Source organism: Salvia splendens, chromosome 15 (assembly GCF_004379255.2).
Source record: "Salvia splendens isolate huo1 chromosome 15, SspV2, whole genome shotgun sequence".
Taxonomy (NCBI): domain Eukaryota; kingdom Viridiplantae; phylum Streptophyta; class Magnoliopsida; order Lamiales; family Lamiaceae; genus Salvia; species Salvia splendens.
In genome coordinates, this window is record NC_056046.1 from 2,829,070 (window position 1) to 2,840,890 (window position 11,821).

The following is an 11,821-nucleotide window of genomic DNA, read 5'->3' on the forward strand; positions in this document are numbered from 1 at the left end:
GAGAGCGTTGAGGAATGTATGATAGCAAGAGTTAGTTATTAAGTAGAGAAGGGAAGAATGTAATAAAATGACTAAAAAGGCTTAACAAACGATACTTACTTATGAATACAAATTACGCGGGAAAAGTAATTATGCGTTGCTTCTTTCAAAAGAAAACTTGTTATGGATTTTAATGAATTCTTAAACTCTCACCAAATTCCGACTGTCCATGTCAATTCTTAAATATTGTGCTATTGTATTGATTTATTAAGTTTTGCAACCAAAATACTGATTAATTCTAATTTTGCTGCCATCAATGAAGATATTTTAGTTGACAATTTTGCTGCCATCAATGAAGATATTTTAGTTGACGTCGGGTAATGTCCCTTGAATAAGTCGTCAAAACTAGTTTGTCCAATATTATAAAGTTATGTAGAAACATAGTAGTAGTAAAAAAAGTTTTTAGAAATTTATATTTCTTTCGCCCCATAAGAATTATGTATGTTTGGTTGATTATGGATTTTAATACACAACTAATAAAAAGTAAAAGAGAAAAAAAGGTAATTAAAGTATTGATAGTGAAAAATAATTTCATTTCATTATAGAGAAAAAAAAATTAATTTAGAAAATATATATTTTTATAGAATAAAATAAAAAAATACTTTGTATTCTTATTGGACGAAGAGAATACAAATAAAAAATATATTTTCATACGGAATAGGCAAAAGAGGAGTGTTGACTGCAGATTGCGAAAAGGAAAGGATAAAGGACGAAAGTGCGTGGAAAATATTCAAAAGGGACATCGGTTTCGGTTACTTGCATAGATTAGCATGCTACAGTATAAAGGAAATGCGAAAGCATAGTCGAAACGACAAACAACATTGTGATAACGTCAACTTTGATTGACTCAAGTTATGTATTATCATGGGACCCACAATCTTGACAAATAATCTTTCTTGATAATTTACTTTATTCTATTCTTTTACTTAAAATTCCAAATTTTTAACCCTAGTGCCTGCCTAATCACATCATATCATAAGATGAATAAATTAACAAAACTAAAATTTGTGCATTTTCATCGTGATTCCAGCAGCTCGATTATTCTCCACGTCTTTAGATTCACACCCAAACTCTACAAGCACATCCAACGAAAAACATGATGTTCCTAAGATCAGGGTGGAGTTGGTAGAAACTTAGATCGAAAGTGTGATGCCTCGAAGCCCGAACAGAATGAGATTGGAACTCCTTAGCCGCTTCTTGAAACACATGCCCGCGGTACGCTACGAGGTCCGCCTAGTACACCGGAGGGACGAGCGACACCGGCCTCGTGCTCCGCTCAAACGTGAAGCACAGGTTGTATATCAGCTGGTCGGACGAGAAGGAGTTCTCGTCCCACAGCACGCACGGCCTTACTCGTCCCGATGCAGAGGTAGAAGTCGAGCTCGAATGGGTGGACGATCTTCGTGTCGACAACCGTCCCGGGAGGCACATTCCCGGTGGCGCTCCCGTCCTCGAGATTCTCGAGAAAGCGGAGCGTCTTGTGTCTCTTCTGAGCCACGACGAGGGTGATTCTTGCCTGGTAATGATCGTCAAACACGGCCCTCTTCAAGGCGGATAGCTCCTCGTTCAGCACCATATCAAACTGCCCCTCGCTCACTCCATCGCGGAAAACCACAATTTTCTTAGGTTTAATCCCGTTGAGCTGGTGGTACGTGTTGACGAGATCCCTGCAAATAGGCCCGAAGTCCAGAATCTTCTCGGTTCTGTGGTCTTGAGGCGAGACTCGTCCAGCGTAGCGGTTCACAGCAGGTTGAGCTGGTGATACGTGTTGACGAGATCCCTGCAAATAGGCCCGAAGTCCAGAATCTTCTCGGTTCTGTGGTCTTGAGGCGAGACTCGTGCAGCGTAGCGGTTCACAGCAGGCCAGTTAACTGTGGCAACGACGGCAGCTATAGATGGAGTGGTCGATTTCTTTGAGAGTGGATGGTTAACATCAGCACCAACGAACATAACATGATCTTCCTCTTCGAAATGAAAGTCTTCGAGTGAGCTCCACGTTGCTTCCCCCAAGCTTTGCGTTAATCTTGAGACAGAGGTTACCAAGAAACTGGTCGTCTCCTCTGTTCGCGTGGTTGGACAAGCAACACTGAGTTACAAAGCCTACTCAGCGTCTCAGATACCCATTTAAGGTATTTGTATCCATGGTGTTTCTCAGCCATGACACAAATTATTATCTACAATTTGTTCCAATATTTTCTGTTGCCTTCATGAACAACATTTCTGAGAAGCTCTTCCAGCTGGCTCACTGAAGAGAAGTCACGCATGCCGGTCGAATGGCAGAGCAAAGGCTCTTCCATGACGATTCTTAAACTCTTCAATCGGTTTCTCAGATTGCTGATGAAACCCTTTGCTCTGAGCTTTGGAAAATCAAGATAGCTGAAATCAATCAAGGCCCATCTATCAATTCGTTTCCCTTCCACAACAGAATTCTCAGCCAGGTTCCATTGGCGTTTCTCGTCTTCAACTCTTACTACATCAACAGCACCAAGCTTCAAATCGGGTGGGATAATTATCCGACCTTCTACAGATGTCATGTTCTTCTCAACTTGAAATCCAAAATTTCGAGTGACATCTCTGAGACAAAAAAAATATTGGAGAGTTTAATTGCGAGCTTATATTTCACGTTTAATTTCAAACAATACAATCAAAGAGACATCGACAAGCAGAGTTCAAGGCTAATAACTATTTCCTCAAACCAACAACAGCTATAGTTCCAAATCGAACTACATATAGGGAAAAATAGTTGAACTAGACGGCACATAAATGATTAAAATATGGAGATGGAAAGAAAAAAGCATGCTAATCAGCTTGCAGAATGATGCTAGATGTCATAAGATAACACACAATCATGAAGAAAAAGTTAATGAAACGCACCCACAGGGTCCATCATGACCTTGCATCATCTCACTGATTGTTTTTCTCCTTTCTGGTGGCCGAGGCAAACATTTTTCTATCATTTTCTCCTGTCGGGCCTCATCCAAAAGTTCTTTTCTGTACCGTTGCCCCTCAGTTAAGATGCAGAATTCCATTGGAACATGATTTGTCCGATTATTTCTACCAAGAATCAAGCAAGGAATATCCTGGTAAACAATCACCTTCCCATATTTCTCCCTGAAATATTGCACAAGACTGACTTTGACACTCGGATCCTTTCCTATCGGATCAACAAAATCAAACCAAAGATCACGGGTAATTTTTCCAGTCAACCCAGTTATAGTGAACTGCTGTTTGGTACGACGATGAGTTACTCTAACTGTCAACCCTTTCAAAGCATGTGCAACCCTTCGCCTCAAGTGCAGATCAAGAAATGCTCCATCAAATTCAGGTATATGCTCCTTGAGGAACTCTACAACTGGCAACGGCTTGCGGCATGACATAACCGAGCAGTCCAAGCACAATGCAATGCCCTGGGCAGTAGGCCGCAAAGTTGATTGGAAGCCTCTATATGCTGCCATACCACTCCAATATCATCTTCGACCCTGAAACTGGAAGGGTAAAAGTATCTATCAATGGATATCCTATACCTCGAAGGATTCTCCTTCATCACCATATCCATCCCACGCAGAATATCACGAGGCACATAAGGCACCTTACCACTCAAATAGTCTTCCAGCTTGGAAAGCTTCAGCTCATTCATTATCTTGATCGAAACTACATATGTCTGAGTAGACAAGTCTTCAGCCGAGAGCTCCACTCTGAATTGGCCAGTGGGTAGCGAAACTGCACTGTAGAGATTCTTTTCACCATCATAAGCAGTCCGATTAGCTGGAAACCGAGCTTGATCATCGAGGAAGAGTTTGTTCAGTATCAAACGAAGTCCACTCGTGTTCCTCGACCTTCTTGCCGGTCTTTTGCCATACGATACTAATTGCCTGATATCCAAACTATAATGGTATATGGTGTTCCTAGGGTTGAATTTGACAAGAAAATGGTTTACTAGTAGGTTGACTGATCTACCGGCAATGGCCATGCTCTCCGGCCGCCTAACAGGTAAAATTCTGTTCTCGGATTGTTGTGGTGGTGGGCTCCACAGGGCTGCCGTTCTGAAACGCTCAACATTTCAAAGTTTCCAAGTTCAACACTAACCAGAAAACTACTATTTTAATGTACAAAGGAATCAGTAATTACACACACAAAAATATAAGCAAAAAGAGAGAAAAATCTCAACAACAATAAATCAATCATAATAACAGGCAAGTAAGCTATCACAGTAATAAACTAAAAAAATGGAGAGAAAGTCACTGAATCAAGGTCTAATGCATCGATTTGTTACTTTATAGAGCAAAATTAAGGGGAAAACAGCAAAATCATACGTATAGGAAGTAGAGAAGTTCGCTGGGGAGTGGGAGCAGGAACGCTCTCGCTAGAACGGCCCACACCCTGCCGTTGAAGCGGCGGAGACTGACGCTCATCTCCGGCATTGCTAGACTGCGGGCTCCGGAGGTGCGGCGGTCTGTATTTTATTTGCGGCGCCTCCGCCGCCGGCTGTCAGGTAAAAACATTGATCCACTGTGTTAGGACTATCCGGAATAACAGTAGCGTAATCATCGAGACTCACCAGGAGGCGTTGGCCGCTCGGTCTCTGATGGCAGCCGCGGCGACTGAGGCGATCGCCGTCCATTGAAGAAGAATCAGTTGCAGAATTAAGGGTTTGAAGTTGCAAAATTATTTTATAAAAATGATGTATTGTTTTCTTTATTAATGTGAAATAGAAGCAGCATTATTTACCGTATGATACCTTACTGACGGTCTTGCTATAATTATTGAAATATTAACAAAATTTATTTTAATTAAATATTCATGTCGAAAATAAATTTTATTATGAGTGAGTATTCATAATAATATGGAGTACTACACTATTGCAATTTTTATTAGTTAAAAACAAATTTGATTAAGTTCGACTGTTCAAGTAACATAAAGATATCGTTATTAATCAAAACAACATAAAATTTGTTCAGAAATCTAATCAAAACAGAAAAAATCAGAAATCCATATTTATAAAAAAACGCCGTCTGTGGGAATCGAACCCACGACCACGTGGTTAAAAGCCACGCGCTCTACCAGCTGAGCTAAGACGGCTTTTGTCTCTTTAATCGGATTTATCAACTTGGCTTGTTTAGTGTAGTGTGGGTAAGGTGTATTGAAAATTCTTGCATACGCATTCTGCACTGTATCTTCATTGAATCATCATATATCAATAATAAAGATCGTCTTTGTCACGTGCATAATTACATTACTATCAACTTGATATGGAATAAAGATACACAAATCTAACAATTGTTGTATCACTACATCATAGCGACACGTAGATGCTCCGATCCAATGCATGGACAAACTTATTTTCGTTGTTGGAATATAAGGCCGATCAACGTAGTTTAACTTGTACTACAAGTGAAGAAATAACGACTGTAAGAGTGTGTAAATCGGACGAGAAGAAATGATGTAATATATCTATTATTAGGGCTAGCGCCTAACGTATTGAAACGGAAAAATAGAGGATATAGGAGTAATATAATGTCGTTAATTGAACTAAAATTTCAATATATTTAAATCATCCCACCAATTCGGTGGGTTCAAATAACCCAGCAAAAAATGCGGATCCTTTAGACCGAAGATTTAACACGGACTATACTATTATATTAACCTGCAAACAAACATAAGTAGAGGCATGATAATTTTATTTATACCAAAAAATATGATAATTTTATTTATCTCAACGAAACATATCTACCAAAAGGGCCTAATACATATGGCCGGGTAGAGAATGGGTTAAAAAGGTGCGTAGAACATATGTATAATTAGGTTTGTTCGAACCTGTTTATTATCTATTAATCAATTACTCAATGATTTAGAAATTGAATTTTATACTTCACTAATCTTACCGCCAAACTACCGCTTTTTATAGGCGTGCATGATTGGGAGGGAGAAAAAAATACCGAAATTCTTATCGTATTGAAAATTTCCAAAAATGTACTACTAAAAATTTTGATATACTACAATTTTCGTTTGTAAGAACATCTACAAGGGGAGAATGTATATAGAAAAGGGATATTATGTATTTACCATTTTAAAAAGTGAAATATACCCTTCTAAAAAGTAACACATTCCAAAGGAAAAATGTATATAGAAAAGGTAAATTATTTTTTAAAAATAAAACAATAGTACAAAATGCATTAAAAATATAAAATGTAATACTATCTCAAATACTTTTCTCCTTGGATTATGGTTTTTCATGAAAAGAAGACAAATATGGTTGTTATAAGATTTTACCTCTCCATTGATGGGAAGGTAAAGATACATCTTCAAAATGGGAAAAAGTATAATACATTCTCAAATACCTCTCCCCTTGGAGAATAATTTTTTCATGAAAAAAATGTAAATATGGTATTTATATATTAGTTTACCTCTCCATTTACCTCTTTCTTTTGAAGATGCTCTAACTAATTGAAAACATCAAGACTGAAGAGTCATTTCTTAAAGATGATGTTACAGCTATTTTATTTTATTTTGAAGAGTTGATAGTTCTTCTAACACTTTTATAGTCATGGTGACTCGAACTTCGATCTATTAGTCAGAGGTATACTTGTTACAGATTAAGAAATGTCGATCATTATACATACGACCTAATCGAGCACGAACACAAGCACAAGGTCGGTATATGAAGCTAAAGCAATACCGAAAGGTAGCCCTGAAGGAGTGAGAGTGAGGTGCCCTACCTCTCCTATATATGTTCCAGCATCACTGTATGTAGTCTTCGTAGTAGTTATCGCTTATAACCGAGACGAACCTCTCGAGCCAGGGCAGCTGATGCAGATCCTTCATCGCATCTGCATACGAGTCCGTACACTGCGAGGGCGCTTGATATGGATTTTGGTCGCTCAGACCGAACCCTCCAGCGAGGAACCTCTGGATCAGGGCCAGCTGTGACCGCTCTTGATCCGAGTACGCGTCCATTGTCATCGGGAGTGACGCAAACGAGTCCCACGCCCACTGCTCCAGCTGCTGGGTGGGGTACGCGGCCATCTCCTCTGTGTGATCGTCTTCCCAAAACGCGCAGTGGCATGTCTGCAGCCCGTCCCTGTAGTCCGCCCCACACGAGTAGCAGAACTCGTGGCCGCACCTGAAATTGAGGAACGGGGATGAGAATCGAGCACACAAAATTGCCTCGTTCGTCCCTTTTAACTTTTAACCGTGCTAATTCAACGTGAATCATGAGCAGAAACCGTAACAGCAATTGGAATCAAACAAACAATAGACACGGGCAATAAAACTCGTGCCGTTATAAAAGTTTCTACTTTTAAAGGACGGAAGTAGTATCAATTTTGGTACTGATTTGCTACTCTAGATCAAGAAATAATTTTACCAGCATGTCATGTGGTAGCAACCATGAGCTAGCTCGATCATCGTCCTGCACTGCACACAGCGTCTCCACCTCTTGTTCCGAGCCAGACGATGCAAGGTCAAATCAGAGGCATCCCTCTCCTCCAACGGGAGGCGTTGATACTCATCGCAGGTCATGGAAGAATGCCATGGCACCTCACAATCAACGCAGATGAACCCTTGGCAGACGGGGCACTCCACACAGCTTTTGTCCGACTGGCTCGACGAGCTTTCCCTAGTCGACAAGCAGTTATAAGGGTCAAGCAGCACCGAGCAGCTAGGATACGGGCAGTACATCTTGTTAGAGCTCAACACGTCTGCTTCTCCAAGGGCTCTCTCCAGAGACTCGTAAGAGGCAACGGGAAGAAACGTCCTGCACTCTGAAGCCGAAATGCAGTACTTGCATCCCAATTGAGGGCATCTGATTGGCACTTGACTGTAATCCACTTTCCCCTCGACGTAGGTTTTCATACAGTGGGAGCAGAACCTGTGGGAACATTTGAACGAGAGCATCATCGACGAGAGCTTCTCCTCACAGCAGATCGAACAGTTCTCCGTTGGTTCCTCCCCGTTACAACGAGAGGAGACTATACCAACAGCGACTTGAGCTAAACTTAACGCCTTGAGTACGTCACTAGTTGGGACGAGGTTTAGAACAAACGTCTCGAAATTACATGCTTGTTCCATGATCCTTTGTCCCAATGCCGCCAAAAGAGGACTCTCAACAACCTTATTATCAACAATCTGAAAAAGAAATTCACAAAAGATTCAACATTATCAAACGAACTCTTAATCAATTTATTTCAACAATGAATTTTACAAGAACATGAATTTGGGGGTTTAGGTTTAGGTTTAGCAGCTCCTCACCTGACTATGCAAGATTTCAGAATCCGTGAAGGCCAAAACGCGCCTAGCCCCGTGCTGTGCAGCCTCAGAGAAACCATCCAGCAATGCCAAACACTCTGCAACCAGCTCCTCTACATAGAAATCAAGCTTCTTCTGGACTTGAACCAGAGTCGAACATCCCGGCCTCTCGATCACCACCCCGATTCCAGAAATCCTAGAACCCAAATCACCGGGGCAGGTAACAGACACACCCTTAAAATACATTTTAACTACATTCTCATCTAAATCCACCTTCACATGATCTTCCTTCTCCTTCAATTCATCCTCGTCTTCGCAGCAGCTCTTGAAATCGTCTTCATCTTCCTCCACCCTCAAACCCAATGCTCCACCCCCACCTTCCATGTTTAAATTCCTGCCAAGGACTCCTTCTTCCACCATTGCCATCTACTAATTTCCCCCAATCACAAAAATCCCATTATTTCCAGCTATCTCAGATTCAAAAATCTCCCAAATTAGAGAAATGTCAAATCACTCTTCAACCAGATACAGGGGAGGAAATGAATGGCCAAGAAATCAAGAAATTTCGCCAAACAGCAACCAAAATCTTATCAGCATTCCAGATTATCTTCAATCCTCATACCGAATTCTGTACGGATATTCAAGAACCACACATCAGCTTCAATATCCAATTTTTCGAAATAAAGCATACATATACAAATATAATATGCAGCATAAAAATTAGCCCACAAAAGAAGCTCCCCCACCACCAAAAAAAAGGCATTCAACAAATTATTTTAATTTGTTCATAAACCCAACAAAGCAAAAAACCCACATCGCAATTCCGTATGCAGAAATAATTAATATACAAATTTTAAAACAAAGCAGAAATATGCAGAGAATGGAAGAATCACCTGACACTGTATCTGAGAGAATTACTTTGTTTATTAATAAACATGTATATACAAATGTTTGCATACACAGAGAATCCGGCAAATCCTGCCTTGTGTCTGCAAAGAGGCATTCGCATAATTTTTCTTCCTTGATTGCAGAGAGAGAGAGAGAGAGAGAGAGAGATCACAGTTACGGTGGCTTTTGGCAGAGCTTAATACTCCTATTTTGTTGATTTTCTATTTAACAAAGTTAATTTTTTGCAAAGCAGAATTTTGGAGCTTTTACCACTCTGTGGAAATGGCAAAAGAAATCCAAGAAATTAACCACAAAATATGATCTTTAACAGAAAGAGATAAAGAAGTAGGAGTATAAAATAAATATTCTTATCTCTTACTTTTGTCTAGTATTTATTCTCCCACTAGATTCAACTCAAGCACTACTGAACTATATTCTCTTTATGTCACATAAATATAATAATTTAATAAATTCATAAGTTTGAACTCCAGTTTTGAATCCAAAAATTTAGGTTAAATTATTATAATTTATTCGTGTATGGTTTGCTAATTTACTCAAGTTACTTTATTTAATAATGGAAATCAATTTCTTTTTGGCATTAACAAACAGCGCTCAATTACAAACTGTGTTGGGTCGCACACGTGATTAATTTAACGACGTGGCAGCTTGAAAAGGCGGAGGTGCATGATTTAATTTGGAGGTTAGCGCATGGAATGTTAGCCCCCGATTATATTCTGTTCACATGATTTAGAAATGACGCAATTAATTGCCGGACAAAAATATACTATTATTAAATTAAATGAAATTAAAGATTCGAAACAAACAGCAGAAGCACATGTCCTTTGCGTTTGTTTCAAGCCTAATCCGAATACGTTGTTCGACTTGTTTGCACTTTTTACACTGGCTTTTTATAATTTATTTATAGTAGTAATTTTTAAATACCTATATTGCAATTATTTTGAAATTTATAAATTCAATACACATGTAACTATGTAAGTTTAGTTTATTCTTTTATGATTTATACTTTAATGATGGGAATAAAATTTGTAAACTAATATGAAGGTCTGTATTTCAATTTAAGATAAAATATAGAGTGAAAATAGAAAAGACAAATATGTGTAGCTTACCTTTCCATGATATTTCCAAATTATACTACCTGAGTGGCATTTGAATCTGATTTTGTACATATGAAAACTCCCCTAGTTTTCAAAATAACTAGATCCCCTTCCCATACAAATACAGGTGATGAATATAGCACGAGAATTCACACAAAATCAGTAAAGTGAAAGTAACGAGGAGAATGATAGTTAAAATAGTGTTAGTGGATAGTGAGACCCTTATTATTATTAAGTGTTTAACAGTGGTATAAGTTGTAATTGATGTATAGGAGTAATAAATTGAGATACCTTTAAAAAAATGGAATGCGTATATTTTATAGGACAGACAAAAATGAAGGGGGTGCTCGGTTGCCAAGATTAAATCTCATGATTAAATATGTATAATGTTTGGTTAAAAGATTGAATCCTACAACTTAATCCTAGATGAATAGTCTCATGATAATTAGTTATAGCCTCTCCCTCCAACTAAAATAATCCCACAGCTTAATCCTAGATGGATAGTCTCATGATATTAGTTATGGCAATCAAACGCCACCGAAAAGTTCACATATTTTTATGGGAAGGATGAGTAATATTAATAAAATTTGAAGTAATGGCCATTAATTCGATTCTAAAAGTGTAGATCACCTTTTCATGATATATTCACAGTTCTAATTACCAGCTGTTATTACATGTTTATTTATTGTTTAATTATCCAATAGTTTGATTGGGTTATTTAAATATTTGGTAGTCATGATTATGGCATCCTTAAAGTGGGACTAACATTGATGTAATTTAATTACTGTTTGCATGTCAGAAGTCAGTACTTGTACAGGAATTGTTTGACAAGTATTTCTTTCACAAATTTAAATATACTAATTGTCAGGTTATGTAAATCCATCTAATTAACTATCCTCTCTAAATAACTTGGAATTTACTTCATAGTAGGTAGTTAGTTGAACGCCTTTGACCATTTTATTTTTATAAATTGCAGTTAATGATGCAATTTATTTATTAGAATAATAGTATTGCATGCATGAATATTGAAACCTGGATTATCAATTAAGAATTTGATTTATACACATTGATTTAGTGAATACAGATTGATTCAGTCTTTGAATTTGATTTTTTTAAAAACTATTTACCACATTTGGAAACATAAATTATGAATTTATTGAAAAATAGGAGTAGTAAGTTGGCACAACTCATCAACCCCAATCATAGATGATTATTAATTTATTATTAAAATGTACTACTATGTGAAAGAAGTAGTAGATGATTTCATATAATTATATTTGTTCGCTTTTATTACAAAAAATGTGGGGTTAGTGATCCATTGTACAACATTGAACTGTCACATTCATTAAATAAAGTGAGTATCGGAATATAATGAAAATATGTTAGTAATGAGTCCACTCAATCACATTTTCTGGTAAACAGTTGGTATGGTAGGTAAACAATTGGAAATTAGAGAGAATAAGCATTTAGAGAGAGACCACCGAAATAATTGCTTTTGTCATTATTTCCTCTTTTATATCTTCACCTATAACTCC

General features: G+C 38.0%; 1 protein-coding gene, 1 non-coding gene and 1 pseudogene across 2 annotated transcripts; all 3 read right to left on the bottom strand.

Annotated features, from left to right (window-relative positions):
- Positions 1–1,028: 1,028 nt before the first annotated feature.
- LOC121769344 lies at positions 1,029–4,715 on the bottom strand (annotated as a pseudogene).
- Positions 4,716–5,045: 330 nt separating this feature from the next.
- Positions 5,046–5,118, bottom strand: TRNAK-UUU. The gene has a single exon. It is a non-coding gene; the product is annotated as a tRNA-Lys (tRNA).
- Positions 5,119–6,509: 1,391 nt separating this feature from the next.
- LOC121767178 (E3 ubiquitin-protein ligase ARIH2-like) lies at positions 6,510–9,501 on the bottom strand. The gene is made up of 4 exons (XM_042163392.1): positions 9,177–9,501; positions 8,287–8,911; positions 7,403–8,163; positions 6,510–7,159 (listed from the first exon to the last, which is right to left on the bottom strand). The coding sequence occupies exons 2-4, from the start codon at positions 8,707–8,709 to the stop codon at positions 6,778–6,780; spliced, it is 1,566 nt and encodes a 521-aa protein (XP_042019326.1). The 5' UTR covers positions 8,710–8,911; positions 9,177–9,501; the 3' UTR covers positions 6,510–6,777.
- Between the last annotated feature and the right edge of the window lie 2,320 nt (positions 9,502–11,821).

What these genes read in the sequence shown, in the direction of transcription:
- LOC121767178 (XM_042163392.1), bottom strand. Translation starts at nt 8,709, where the DNA reads ATGGCAATGGTGGAAGAAGGAGTCCTTGGCAGGAATTTAAACATGGAA. An exon ending in CTGAAATCTTGCATAGTCAG is followed by an intron (nt 8,164 to 8,286) that starts GTGAGGAGCTGC and finishes TTTCTTTTTCAG; the next exon opens with ATTGTTGATAATAAGGTTGT. An exon ending in TGCTACCACATGACATGCTG is followed by an intron (nt 7,160 to 7,402) that starts GTAAAATTATTT and finishes CCTCAATTTCAG; the next exon opens with GTGCGGCCACGAGTTCTGCT.